The sequence below is a fragment of the Erinaceus europaeus genome, chromosome 7 (assembly GCF_950295315.1).
Source record: "Erinaceus europaeus chromosome 7, mEriEur2.1, whole genome shotgun sequence".
Lineage (NCBI taxonomy): Eukaryota > Metazoa > Chordata > Mammalia > Eulipotyphla > Erinaceidae > Erinaceus > Erinaceus europaeus.
Genome location: NC_080168.1, coordinates 113,048,532 through 113,063,699, shown reverse-complemented (window position 1 = coordinate 113,063,699; position 15,168 = coordinate 113,048,532). Strand labels below are relative to the sequence as shown.

At 46.4% G+C, this 15,168-nt stretch overlaps 1 protein-coding gene across 1 annotated transcript; it reads left to right on the top strand.

Moving 5' to 3' along the window:
* The first annotated feature begins 6,483 nt into the window (after positions 1 to 6,483).
* Positions 6,484 to 11,716, top strand: ANKRD33 (ankyrin repeat domain 33). Its single transcript, XM_060193479.1, has 5 exons — positions 6,484 to 6,582; positions 6,840 to 7,086; positions 7,300 to 7,429; positions 7,616 to 7,756; positions 10,720 to 11,716. The coding sequence occupies exons 2-5, from the start codon at positions 6,922 to 6,924 to the stop codon at positions 11,448 to 11,450; spliced, it is 1,167 nt and encodes a 388-aa protein (XP_060049462.1). The 5' UTR covers positions 6,484 to 6,582; positions 6,840 to 6,921; the 3' UTR covers positions 11,451 to 11,716.
* The last annotated feature ends 3,452 nt before the right edge of the window (positions 11,717 to 15,168 follow it).

Sequence of the window (15,168 nt, the reverse complement as noted above, 5' to 3'; positions counted from 1 at the left end):
ATCTCGGAAGCCCTGGCTCCCTACCTGCAGGAGAGTCACTTCACAAACAGTGAAGCAGGTCTGCAGGGGTCTCTCTTTTTCTCCCCCTCTGTCTCCCCACCTCTTTCTATTTCTCTCTGTCCTATCCAACAATGATATCAATAACAACAACAATAATAACTACAACAAGGGCAACAAAAGGGAAAATAAATAAATATATAAACATTTTTCCATAGTATGTAGTTTATTATTTTTTTTAATTTATTTATTGGGGGATTAATGGTTTATAGTCGATAGTAAAATACAATAGTCTGTACATGTATACCATTTCTCAGTTTCCCACATAAGAATTCAGCCCCCACTAGCTCCGTCTTTATCATCATGTTCCAAGACCTGAGCCCTCCTCCTTACCCCAGAGTCTTTTACTTTGGTGCAATACACCAAATTCAGTCCAACTTCTTTGCTGTGTTTAAAATTTTTTTTTAATTGAACATATAGCTATTTTAAATTTAGGACCAGCAGAAAGGTTACCAGGCAAAGTATATGCCTTACTATAAGTGAAGGCCCAAATGAAATGGGGCCTTGAAATATAATCCATATAAGCCCTGAAATCATATGGAAGCACCACTGGACTACATCAGGAGATACTCCACAGATGGCAGAGCTGTGTGGTGGCTCTTTTTTTTTCCTTCTCCTTTTTTTTTTTTTTTTTTTGCCTCTAGTTGCTGGGGCTCAATGCCTGCACCATGAATCCACTGTTCCTGGAGGCCATTTCTTTTCCCCTTTTGTTGCCCTTGTTGTAGCCTTGTTGTGGTTATTATTGTTGTTGATGTCATTTGTTGTTGGATAGGACAGAGAGAAATAGAGGAAGGAGGGGAAGACAGAGAGGGGGAGAGAAAGACAGACACCTGCAGACCTGCTTCACCGCCTGTGAAGTGACTCCCCTGCAGGTGGGGAGCTGGGGCTCGAACCGGGATCCTTAAGCTGGTCCTTGCGCTTTGCGCCATGTGCACTCAACATGCTGTGCTACTGCCTGACCCCCTTCCTTCTCCTTCTTATTCTTTTTGTTGGTGATTTAAAAAATTACAGGATAATAGGGGTACAGCTCCACACTGTTCCCGTCACCAGAGCTCTGTGTCCCTCTGTTTCTTTTCCTATTTGAAATTAAAAAAAGTAATGTGTAACACTTCTCAGTTTTTTTTGTTGTTGTTGTTGGTTTTATCTCCAGGGTTATCCTTGGGGCTCAGTGCCTGCACTACGAATCCATTGCTCCTGGAGGCTATCTTTTTTCCAATGTTGTTGTTGCTGTTGCTGCTGCTGCTGTTGTTGGCTAGAACAGAGAGAAATTGAGAGAGGAGGGGAATATAGAGAGGGGGAGAAAGAAAGACACCTGCAGACCTGCTTCACCATATTTGAAGCAACCCTCCTGCGGGTGAGGAGCTGGTGGTGGGGGCTCAAACAGGGATCCTTGCGCGGGTCCTTGTACTTCACAGTATGTGTGCTTAACCTGGTGCACTACTGCCTAGCCCCCTCAATTTTTAAAAAAGACTTTATTTATTAATGAGAAAGATAGGAGGAGAAAGAGAAAGAACTAGACATCATTCTGGTACATGTGCTGCCGGGGATTGAACTCAGGACCTCATGCTTGAGAGTCCAATGCCTTATCCACTGCATCACCTCCTGGACCACCATTTCTCAGTGTTCCACAGAACAATCTAAACCCCTCTAAGTCCTCTGCTATCATGCTCCAGGACCTGAACACCCCCCCCCCACCCCAGAGTCTTTTATTTTGGTGCAATACACCAACTGCAGTCCAAGTTCTGCTTTGCATTTTCCCTTCTGTTCTTATTAAAAATAAAGTGTTTTTTTTAAAGAGAAAGGAAGATAAAAACACCATAATACGAAGCTTCCCTCTGTATGGTGGGGGTTGGATCTGAACCCGGGATATGCACATGGCAAGGCAAGTATACTATCCAAGTGAGCTATATTGCGGTCCAAATGGTCAAATTTAACAGCAGATTTAATTAGCTGATTAGACACAGCTAAAGAAAGAATTAGAGCTTGTTGACAAGTCAAGAGAAATCATCCAGGCTACTTCAGAGAGAATGAAAGGGAGAGAAGAAGGGTATTTATCTGGCATATGCAGTGTCAGAAATTTCAGTCTGGGACCTTATACACTCAAATCTGGCACTCTGCACTGCACTGCCTCCCGAGTCACCAGTAGATCTAGTCTAACTGCTGTACGAAACCTAGTCACCTAACTCAAGTCACCTAACTCAAGTTGGACGTGCTAAGATCGACCCAGTCTGGAAAAGAGAAATTTCCCATGAGTGGTCGTCCCACTTCCGTTTATCTTGTCCATCTCCAAAACTCTCTCCCTTTACACTGTCTGAATTGGAAGACGCTTTGAAGAGGGTTAAACTGGGAACAGCTGCTGGCTATGATAACATCACCCCAGAACTCATTCTTAACTTGGGCCCCGCGGCAAAGAAGTGGCTCACTACATTCCTGTCCCACATCTTGGAATCCGAATCTATGCCCAAAATTTGGCGTCATGCGAAGATAATAGCAGTTTTGAAACCAAAGAAAGACCCAACACTGGCCGCCAGCTATAGACCAGTTTCTCTCCTCTCCGTGTGTTACAAACTCCTTGAGAGGCTGCTTCTGTCACGAATTTCTCCTCTTACAGAGAAATTCCTATCACCCGCCCAAGCTGGTTTCCGCCCAGGAAGATCTACCTATGAACAAGTCCTGGCCCTCTCAACTTACATTGAAAATGGATTCCAGAAGAATTTAAAGACGGGTTCTGTCTTTGTTGATCTCACAGTAGCCTATGACACGGTCTGGCACCGTGGTCTCCTAGTCAAGATCTCAAGATGCCTGCCTCCATGGGTGGCCAACACTATATCGTTTCTTCTCCAAAACAGAAGATTCTGGGTTCATCTGGGTGACAAGTCTAGCAGATGGAGACTTGTCTCAAGTGGCCTCCCCCAGGGCTCTGTTCTGGCTCCTACGCTATTTAATATTTACATCAATGACCTCCCAGAAACTTCTTCAAGGAAGTTCATCTACGCCGATGACATCTGCTGTGCAACTCAGGCATCCAAGTTCAACATCCTAGAGGAAACACTCATGAAAGACATGTCTCTGATATCTGATTACTGTAAAAAATGGCGACTAATCCCTAGCACTGCAAAAACGGTATCATCTGTTTTCCATCTACACCATGCCTCGGCCTCGCGTGAGCTTAATGTGCAGCTTGACGATACGAGAATCCGGCATGAAGCCCAGCCAGTCTATCTTGGCGTTACTCTTGATCGCACTCTGTCATTTCACAATCATCTCATAAAAATTGCAGCAAAGGTGGGCGCGAGGAACAACATCATTGCAAGACTGGCCAGCTCCTCATGGGGCGCGAGCACTTCCACACTACTATCTCTGGCATTATGCTGTTCCACTGCAGAATACTGTGCCCCAGTATGGTTCCGTAGCCCCCATGTCCACTTGGTCGATTCCAAATTATGTTCCTCCATAAGGATAATTTCTGGAATCATCCGTTCCCCCCCGGTTCCATGGCTGCCAGTTCTTAGCAACATCGCCCCGCCAGATATTCGTCGGGATGCGGCATCATCTAAGTTCATTTCCCGCTTCTACGCTCGACCGGACCTGCCAATATACGCGGATATCTTCGCCCACCCTGTCCAACGCTTGATGTCTCATCACCCAATCTGGTCCCCTATGCCTACACTGAACTTCTCTGTTCCAGACTCTTGGAAACAGAGCTGGCAGTCAGCTGAGGTCAAGAACAAACACCTCATCACAGACCCCTGCAAGCGTCAACCCGGCTTTGACCTAGCACGTTATGATCGGGCCCTCCTCAATCGCTATCGAACAGGCCATGGCTGGTGCTCCGCTATGTTCCATCGCTGGGGAGCCAGAGACGACCCGAACTGCCCCTGCGGCTCCAGACAGACTATGACCCACATAGTCAACGACTGCCACCTCTCCAGATTCAAAGGAGGTCTTGAAACTTTACATCAGGCTCAACCTGACGTTGACTGGCTACGGAAGAAGGGCAAATGCTAGAAGAAGAATGAGACCTGTAAGTGTGCGTCCATTTTACTGTGATGGCTAGAGACATAGCAGCTGTCTTGTGGCCATGAATAAAAAAAGTCAGACTCCCAGAAAGATGCTGACCTCATCAAGTTCTGAATCAGTAATAGTTTTCTACTTCTGAACTTTTTATCTTGTGTAAAGAATAAACTTCTTTTCGTTTAAGACACATGGTTCAGTTAGGTTTTGGCTGCAGACAGCTGAAATTAATCTAGTGGCCAGATCAATAGCTCAGCTGCTAGAGCATGGGACTTACAAGCCTGAGGCTCCTGATTTGACCCCTTAGTGTAAATACTGGAATGGTGCTCTGGCTTCTTTTACCCGCCACCTCCAACTCTACCTCATATGAAATAAATTAAATATTTTATTTTACTTTGCCTCCAGAGTTATCCCAGGAGCTTGGTGCTGGCACTACAAATCCACTGCTCCTGGTGGTCATTTTTTCCGTTTTATTGGATAAGACAAAAGTTGAGAGGGAAGGGGGAGATAGAAAGGGGGAGGAAAAAATAGACTCCTGCAGACCTGCTTCACTGCTTGTGAAGCTTCCCCCTGGCAAGTGGGGAACTGGGGGCTCAGACCCAGATCCTTGTGTGGGTCCTGTGCTTAGTACTATGCACACCTAACTGGGTGCACCATTTCCTGGCCCCCATTAATACTTTTAAAAACAAGACTTATAAAGCAGGTTAGTTTAAATGGAAAATGATGGAGAAGTAGGCTGTCAGTATAGGAATAACTCCCAAGTTTAAGAGGCACATGACTTCTGCCTGCACTGGGGAAAACAGTCCCTACTGCAGGAAGCTGCCCACCAGTAGTTCTCATGTCAGTGACAGCAAGACGGATGTCCCTTACCACCAAGCTCTGTTACAGATTTATGTCTTGCAAAAGAACGTAGATTCCTAGCCATAGAGAACTTGGGAAATGTAGTCTTAGCTTTCTAGTTTCTGCATTTCAAAAGAAACACTCAAAGGAGTTGCTGGCTGACACTAAGCATTCAGTCTGCTTGTTCCTTGCCATGGAAGCAGCCTTTCAATTGCTTACAACCAAATGCAAGTGTTTCACAAGAAGCAACACAGTAGCTTAGAGGTGGCACATTAGATAAGGCGTTAGACACTCAAGTCCAGAATTCAGTCCCAGACATATGTCAGAGGGATGCTTTGGTTCTCTCTCTCACTTTCTCTGTATCTCCCCTTTCTCTCATAAACAAACAAATAAATAAATAAATAAATGTTTTTTAAAAAGCAACAAGGATAAATCTCCCAGACATAGCACTGAATGGAAAAATAAAATAGAATGACCACCAGAGCTCAACTCCTAAGCTGCTAATTCAATTTCTCTCCACTGAAAAGTAAACTATAATCTTTCCAAGGATATAGAATGCCAGGTGGTAGAAGGAAGGAGGAAGACAATAGGCTATGGGTACCAGGGATAAAAGAGATAAATCAAAATGAGTCAAATAAATCAAGAAGAGATCTTGCATAGGCTGATAGTAGGTACGATATAAACAGAAAAATATAACTGGCTCAATGTTCTACATCTGAGGCCCAAGTTCAATCCATTAAAGTTAATAATCAGTAATAATTTAGTTTAAATACTAGCAATAATTTATGATCAGATGATGATTATAAATAATTGGGCTTAAGTAATTAATTCATCACATTGTAAATCTAGGATTTAAAGACATTTAATTTGCCTCACCAAAATTGAATTATTAAACTTAATATATAGTAAATTCCGTATTCTAATTATTCAAATCCTCCCCATAACCTTAAAAATAGGCCCAAGTGGGTTAAGGAGAGAAAGCAATAGTAACCCACTAGAATTTCATACCAAAGACTCCAGAGGGCCCAGTTCACTCCCCAGCAGCACAATAAACAGTGCTGCACTCTCTCTTCCTCCTCTCTCATTAAAATACATATTGGTGTTTTTTTTTTCTAATAGTTTCATGTGACCCCTGAAGGGGCCTGTCCCAAAGCTGTTCTGAAAGGGCCTGACCCAATTTCGAGAGCCATCTGAACTCTTCTCCTGCTGCCCACCCCCCAGTCTGTCCACAAATCCCCACCCCACCAAAGGGCAGGAGATTTCAGGCTTTCAAGATTGGATTTGGAGACCTGTCATCTCCTTGTTGTCCAAGAGCCTGTGGTGCCACAGGGCTCTCCGGAAGGCAGAGGTAGGCATGTGTCTGAGTGAGGAGGGTCATGTGGTGAGTCTGAGCTGCCCTGACTACTCCTGGCAGATTCTTGGAGTGGGTCATGGTCACCCAAGAGGAGTGTGTCTGCCCCTCCCAGCCGCCTCCCCCCCCCAGCCCTTAGTAACCCGGCTTGATCCAGCTCAGCTTGGGGTGTTTGCAGTAGCTCCTAAGTCCAGCCATCTGTCACCTGCATTGTTTCCCAGGGAGACAGACTCCAGAGTCCACCTTGGGTACTCCCAGCCATTTGGGGATGCTGTAGACAGCCAGCAATGACTGCCTCCTGGGAAGTGTGCAAACTTCAGGTAAGGTCCCCTGGGGAAGAAAAACCAGGCATTGTGTGAGATGTCCCTCACTGGGTCTCTCACAGTAGGATCCACTTCTGCTCTTCTAGGGCTCAGCCACTCCATCCTCTGCTCAAGCTTTGTCTCCCCTCAAGCTGAATTGCTCCCCACTTTCCTGCAGCAGAAGACTCTCCTAGAGCAAAGCTTGGGTGATTCATAGTTGCTGGACACTCTTCTGGGGTCTAGGTAGACTCTGCTCCCCTGCATTCTGTGTCTAGATGCAAGTTGCTTGAGGATTTGCCCCGAGGCTGGAAGAGCAAGAAGAGCTGCTGGAAGAGGAAGAAGAGGGGAGGGCTGGTCATGTCTGAGACTCTGCCCAGCCTCGATGTTGAGACCCCTGCCCCAGGTTGCAGCCTGGGGACCTTGTACTGGGCCTGTGTCCGCAATGACCCTGCCCAGCTCCAGGCCCTGCTGGATGGTGGAGTCTCCCCAGAGGATGCCGCCCAGGTGGACAGCAATGGAAGGGTGAGAACCCCTGCCCTTTCCCAGGCAGGTCTGTGCCCCTACCTCACCACACTCCTGAGAGTTTCAGGAGACAGGTACCCATTGTGTCCTCAGGAGGGTGGGAGTGGTGAGGGCAGGTCTCACTGGGATTGGGACAACTGGGGGTCTACAGGGTCCCAGGGCCCCAAGGAGGTCCTGGAGAAGGGTGCAGGGACTAAACTGTTCCTCCTCTAGACAGGCCTGATGGTTGCCTGTTACCATGGATTCACTGGTGTTGTGGCCCTGCTCAACCACTGCCCATTCCTCGATGTGAACCAGCAGGACAAAGAAGGGGACACAGCCCTCATGCTGGCTGCCCAAGCAGGTGCCAGGCTGTTGACACCACCCTCTACCAGTTGTTCCCCTGCCCCCATCCCTGCACAAGGTCTCAGTCATGCAGTTTGTCTGACCTTCTCCCACCCCAGACTGCCCGGCCCTGTCGGTTGGAGGGTGGATTTGGGACTTCATGACCCCTTTGCTGGAGAGTCAAGCTTTCTTGGTGTCCCCGCAGGCCATGCATCTCTGGTGAGTTTCTTGCTCAACTACTATGCGGGCCTGGACCTGGAGCGCAGGGACCAAAGAGGGCTCACAGCGCTGATGAAGGCCGCCATTCGGGACCGCTCTGAATGTGTGGCTGCTCTCCTCATGGCAGGTGCATGGGGCCCGGATTGGGGTGTGTGGCCTCCAGTTCCTCTCTTGACCCTCCCTACCAGATGCTGAGTCAGCTGCTGTAGATACTGAGAGGGGAGAGTTGGAAATGGAACACTCTAGGTGGACTTCCCAGAGTAGGAGAGTGGTAGGGCTTCTCACAAGCAACAAGGCACAGCTGTGGATAGCTCTGTTTTCATTGGGAATGGTAATCACAGAAACAAAAGCTGGGAAGGATAACATAGATCATATGGAAAAACTAAACTGATAAATAAAAGCTGGTGTCTGGAACGAGACTCTGGGGGTCTAATACTGGCTCTGCCACAAGCTGAGTGGCCCTGAGCCAAGGGCGTCATCCCCTCTGGGCCATGCCAACATAATAATGATGAAGGAGCTGGCCTTCTCTGGGATGACTTCTAACTATTGCAAGCCAGAGGAGGGTTGGCAAAATAGCCGGCCTGGATAGTGCACCTGTTCTGCCATGCATGCAACCCAGGTTCGAGGCTGGCCCCACTACATTAGAGGAAACTTCAGTGCTATGATCTTTCTTCCTTCCTTCCTTCCTTCCTTCCTTCCTTCCTTCCTTCCTTCCTTCCTTTCTTCCTTCCTTCCTTCCTTCCTGTCACCAGGGTTATTGCTGAGGCTTGGTGTTGGCACTACAAATCCACTGCTCCTGGTAACCTTTTTTCCCTTTTTATTTATATTTATAATAATAATTATTATTTATTTATTTATTTGCCTCCAGGGTTATCACTGGGGCTCAGTACCTGCACTATGAATCCACTGTTCCTGGAGGCTATTTTTCCCCCTTGTTGCCCTTGCTGTTTATTTTTGCTGTTGTTATTATTGTTGTTGTTGTTGTTAGTATTATTGTTATTGTTGTTAGATAGGATAGAGAGAAATGGAGAGAGGAGGGGAAGACAGAGAGGGGGAGAGAAAGATAGACACCTGCAGACCTGCTACACCACCTGTGAAGTGACTCCCCTGTAGGTGGGGAGCTGGGGGCTTGAACTGGGATCCTTATGTTGGTCCGTGCACTTTGCACCATGTGCACTCAATGTGCTGCGTCACTGCCCGGTGCCCCCCCCTTTGTTTTTTATTATCTTTATTTATTGGATAGAAACATCCAAAAATCAAGAGGGAAGGGGGTGACAGAGGAGGGGAGAGATAGAAAGACACCTGCAACATTGCTTCACCACTCACAAAGCTTTTCCCCTGGATGTGGGGAATGGGGGCTTGAACCCAGGTCCCTGTGCATTGTAACATGTGCGTTCAACCAGGTGTGCCACTACCTGCTCCCTTTTCTTTTCTTTCTATTTTATTTTCTAGGACAGAGAGAAATTGAGAGAGGAAGGAGACAGAGGAATAGAGAAATATAAACATTTTCAGACTTGCTTCATCACAGTGTCCCCTCTACTGCTGGGGACCAGTGGCTTGAACCTGTGTCCTTATGTTCAACTGGGTGTGCCTTGGCCCCCTTCTATCAATGTTTCTTTCTCTCTAAGTGGAATAAAAAAAATATTTGACCTGCATCAGTGAAGTCCTAGCAATGATAAAATAAAATAAAACAAAACTGGTATTTGACAAGCCAGGGCTCCAGAGATACAGTGTTGTGGAGTTCTTGGGGATAGAGTCACTCTGTCAGGGAAGTTGGGGAACGGTGTCGTTCCCCAAGGTCAGGCTATCCTTGAAGAATTAGGTCTGGGATAAGAAGGGAGGGATCCTGTACCTCCTCTTCCATCAGAACAGCAGCTACTTCTCACCACTTCTGGACTAGAGGGCTGTGGTGGTAAAATGAGGGGCGGGGGGACTGGTAGGAGCCCCTCACCTGCTTCAAAGGTGCAACCTGTCCTGAAGACTCTTCTCAGTTCTTTTGTTCAAAAACCTATTTATCAGAGAGAGGCGAAGGGACTAGAGCATCGCATTGGCATATGATGTGCAGGGGATAGAACTCAGGACCTCATGCTTGCAGTTCCAGAGCTCTGCTGCTGTGCCACCTCCTGGACCACTGGCCAGTTCTTTGAGTGGGGAGATATCTGTTCTGCCCAAGCTTGAAAACCACCCAGAAGGTCTCTCTAAAGACTTTTGACTCCTCTCTGGTATTCAGTTTCTCTCCCTGTCTTTAAAATTTATCGTCATTATTATTGTTATCACCAGGGTTATTACTTGGGCTTGGTGCCTGCACTATAAATTCACTGCTTCTGGTGGTCATCCCTCCCCACTTTTTTTATTCCTTTCTATTATACTTGATAGGACAAAGAGAAATTGAGAAGGGGAGGAGAGAAAGAAAGGGAGAGAACTCAAGGTGTCTAGTAGTCGCGCTAGGTGAGATGGGGTGGTCCCCAGTTCCCACCTGCAGGGGAAAGCTTTGTGAGTGGTGAAGCAATGTTGCAGGTGTCTCTGTTTCTCTCCTCCTCTGTCACCCCCTTTCCTCTTGATTTCTGGATGTTTCTATCAAATAAATAAAGATCATAAAAATGCTTGTTGGGGGCCAGGCAGTAGTGCACCAGGTTAAGTGCACAAGGACCTGCACAAGGATCCCAGTTCAACCCTTCGGCTCCCCACTTGCGGGGGGGGGGGGAGGGTTGCAAGCAGTGAAGCGGGTCTTCAAGTCTATCTTTCTCTCCTCTTCTCTGTCTTCCCCTCCTCTCTCAATTTCTCTTTGTCCTATCCAACAACAATAACAGCAGCAACAACAACACAGTGCGAGGGGGAGATGGCCTCCAGGAGCAGTGGGTTCATAGTAAAGGCACCAAGTGCCAGCTATAACTTTGGAGGCAAAAAAATGCTTGTGAAGTGTTTGAGATCTGGGGTTATAACTACTGAGGATTCCCAGATTCCAGCTGTTGTAGAAGGGGATTCCATGGCACTAAAGTGAATCTAAATCAAACCTACTACTAAAGACTCTGGCCTTCTGCAAATCACCAGCCTCTGTCCCACCCCTGTTGCCCCTCTGCCTCCTGCCAGGAGCTGACCTGACAGCAGTGGATCCAGTTCGAGGCAAGACAGCCCTGGAGTGGGCTGTGCTGACTGACAGCTTCAACGTGGTGCGAAGGATCCGGCAGCTACTGCAGCGGCCGAAAGTGGAGCAACTCAGTCTGTGTTCCCAACCCAAGTGGCCAACCTTGCCCAGGGTCATGGCCCAGACTCCTCGTCAGGCCACCCCATCTCTCCTAGAGCGACTACTGGACACCCTGAATCTCTCCTTTGTCCAGTCTCCTCAGGAGGGGGGTGTCCTGGACCACCTCGTGACCATCACAACCGGCTTGGCCAGTCCTTTTCTCACCACTGCCTGCCACAACCTATGCCCGGACCACCTGCCTACATTGGGCAGCCGAAGCAAGTCTGTGCCAGAACTGTTGGGCACTGCCCCACCCTCTCCCCCAGCCCCCCATCCTCCCCAGGAAGTCCCTGGTGTCCAGGTCCTCATCCCTTACCAGAGCCCTCAGGGTGTGTTGGGCATATGTTGTCAGTGGCTCCAGTGCAGGGACAGTACCAGCCCCACGCTCCAAACCCCCAAGATCCTTCTCTCCACGGTACCCTCTACACCCAGGCAGTCCAAGCCAGAGCCCAGACCCAGAGGGCATCGAAATCTGGCCCTTCCTGTCTGGCAATACCAGGAGCTCCGGATGGAGAGGAGAAGGCAGGAGGAGGAAGAGGAGACCAGGCAGGCTCAGAATAAGGGGGAAATGGACTAGAGCAGGCTGGGAGCAGGTAGTTGGGCTCTCCTTAAACTTCTTTGCTCTCTAAAACCTGTGTCAGCCCCCCCATCCCCTTCTGTCTAAGTAAATCTGCTTTCAACCTATGTAGGAGCCTATTAATACAACATGGCTTGCAGTAATCAAAGAGTGGAAACAACCAAAGTGTACATCAGTTGAGAATGGACTAAATTGATTCTGGGTGTGATTACTGTATATCCATACAATGTATTCTATACAATAGTAAAACTTAAGTAAGGAAACTCTTTTGCTGTGATTTGAAACGACCCTCTAGTTAAATTAAGTGAAAATAGCCCAAGGTTAGAACAATTCTATGTGGCATCCTACTACTTGTCAAAATAAAATATATACAGAAATAAATTTGAATAATAACAATATAGAGTACCAAACTCTATTAGTTTATTTTTATTTTATTGATTTCGTGAGTCAGAGATAGGTAGAGAAAGAAGAGAGAACCAGAGCGTCACCACTCTGGCGTATGCAGTTCTGTGGGCCAAACTTGGGACCTCATTCTTTTTTTTTTTGCCTCCAGGGTTATCACTGGGACTCAGTGTACTATGAGTCCACTGCTCCTGGAAGCTATTTTTTCCCCTTTGTTGCCCTTGTTGTTTATTGTTGTTGTTATTATTATTGTGGTTATTGCTGTTCTTGTTGGATAGGACAGAGAGAAAACGAGAGAGGAGGGGAAGACAGAGAGGGGGAGAGAAAGATAGGCACCTGCAGACCTGCTTTACCTCCTGTGAAGCGACTCCCCTGCAGGTGGGGAGCCAGGGCTGGATCCTTGCGCTGGTCTTTGCACTTCACGTTATATGTGTTTAACCTGCTGCACTACTGCCCAGCCCCCAGGCCCTCATTCTTTTTTTAAGTTCAAAGCACTACACCACCTCCCAGCTAGCACAAGATTTATTTAACTTTTTTTTTTTTGCCTCCAGGGTTACTGCTGGTGCTTGGTGCCTGCAGTATGAACCCACTGCTCCAGGCAGCCATTTTATCCTTTGCTGTTGTTGTCTGATAGGACAGAGAGAAATTGAGAGAGGAGGGGAAGACAGAGAAGGAGAGAGAAAGATAGACACCTACAGACTTGCTCCACCGCTTGTGAAATGACCCCCTTGCAGGTGGGGAGCCGGGGGATCGAACCAGGATCCTTGCTTGGGTCCCTGCACTTCGCACTAAATGCATTTAGCCTGGTGTGCCACTCCCTGGCTTAAATTCAACCTCTTAATATGTGTTCCAACAGGATAAATCAAAAGGTGAAATGAAAACTTTTACTGACATTCAAAAAAAAAAACCGCTGGACTAAGATTGCAAAATCTGATACAAAAATATTAATTTATACTTGGCAATAAAACCATACCTTTTTTTTTCTTGCATGCAAAAATAATTTCAATTTATCAGTCTTCTACAGTGAGGACCTTCTGAATCCTAATCAGTAGTAAACATGTCAAATAAAGTGACTTACCCTACTTGACCCATAGGTGGGGCTAGTAGGCAGTGATCTAAAATAGCTTTGTCAGGACAGCATTTTTCTTTTACCTCATTTACAAGTTTTCTTATTTTTCTTCCTTTTTTTTAAAGAAAGAATGTAGATTGGGGGCCAGGCAGTGGCACACCCCATTAAGCACGCATAGTACTAAGTGCAAGGACCTGCACAAGGATTGGGGTTTGAGCTTCTGACTCCTAACCTGCAGGGGTGACACTTCACAAATGGTGAAGCAGGTCTGGAGGTGTCTATCTTTCTTTCTCCCTATTTCCCTCTGCTCTCTCCATTTCTCTCTGTCCTAGATAATAAAAATGGCTGCCAGGAGCAGAGGCTTCGTAGTGCTGGCACAGTGATATTCCTAAAGGCAGATGATGATAATAATAATAATAATACTGACCATAGGAGGGAGAGTTTTCATTTTAATATCTTTCTGAACCTGTACTTTTTTTGTTTTTCATTTTTAAAATTTATTTTACTCTCTTTTGTTGTTTTATTTTCTTTATTTTTTCTTTTTCTTTTTAATTTTCTTTTATCTGTGAGCTTGTACTTTTATTTTATTTATTCCCTTTGTTGCCCTTGTTTTTTTTTATTGTTGTAGTCAATGTTGTTATTGATGTCGTCGTTGTTGGGTAGGACAGAGAGAAATGGAGAGAGGAGGGGAAGACAGAGAGGGGGAGAGAAAGGTAGACACCTGCAGACCTGCCTCACCGCCTGCGAAGCGACTCCTCTGCAGGTGGGGAGCCGGAGCCTCGAAGTGAATTCCTTACATTGGTCCTTGCGCTTTGCGTCACATCTGCTTAATCCGCTGCGCTATGCCAGACTCCCTGAGCCTGTACTTTTCTATTTTTTTTGCCTTCAGGGTTATTGCTGGGACTCGGTGTCTGCACTACTAATCCACTGCTCTTGGAGGCTATTTTTTCCCATTTTTGTTGCCCTTGTTGTTGTTGTTATTGCTGTTGTTGTTACTACTGTTGTTGTTATTGGATAGGACAGAGAAAAGGAGAGAGGAGGGAAGACAGAATGGGAGAGAAAGACACCTGAAGACCTGCTTCACTGCTTGTGAAGCAACCCCCCCCCCCCCCCGCAGGTGGGGAGCCGGGGTCTGGAACCTGGATCCTTAACTCTAGTCCTTGCGCTTCACTCCATGTGCACTTAACCCGCTGTGCTACCACCCAAGCCTCGAATCTGTACTTTTAAAAACAGCTTAGATTTAGCAAAAACTTGTGAAAATAGTGCAGAGGGATTGTATAAATCCCTTGCCATTTCCTCTATTATTAATATGAGTATAATACATTTGTTATAATTAAAGAACCAGTATTAATATGTAATTTATTTTTTGCCTCCAGGGTTATTGCTGTGGCTCAGCATGAATCCACTGCTCTTGGAGGCCATTTTTTCCCCTTTTGTTGCCCTTGTTGTTTTAGCCTTGTTGTGGTTATTATTGTTATTGTTGATGTCGTCATTGTTGGATAGGACAGAGAGAAATGGAGAGAGGAGGGGAAGACAAAGAGGGGGAGAGAAAGATAGACACCTGCAGACCTGCTTCACTGCTTGTGAAGCGACTCCCCTGCAGGTGGGAAGCCTGGAGCTCGAACCGGGATCCTTCTACCCGTCCTTGCCCTTTGTCCTTGCCCTTTGTGCCACGTGCGCTTAAGCCGCTGCGCTACTGCCCGACTCCCACCAATATATAATTATTAATAAGTTCATACATGCAGGCTAGGAGGTGGTACAGTTGCCAAAGTGTTGGACTTACAAGCATGAGGCCCCAACTCCTATTCCTGGCATTACATGTGCCAGAGTGATGCCCTTGTTCTGTCTCACTTACGCTTCTCTCTCTCCCCTTCATTAATACATAAATAATTTATTTTTTTTAGGTTTTATTTATTTTTCAGGAAGCTAGAAGGAGAGAGAGAAATAACCAGACATCATTCTGATACATGTGCTGCTGGGAATTAAACTCAGGACCTCATGCTTGAGAATCCAACACTTTATCCATTATGCCACCTCCCAGACCACATAAATTTTTAAAAATAAATAAAGCTCCTGCTTTACTCAAAGTTACTTAGTTTGTACCTGACGTCCCTTTTCTACTCAGGATACCACATTTTGTTTCGTTGTCCTGTCTCTGGTTTCCTCTTAACTGTGGCACTTTCTCACATTTTCTTTGTTCCTCATGACCTCAACATCTTTGAAATACTGAAATTTGAAAATACTGAT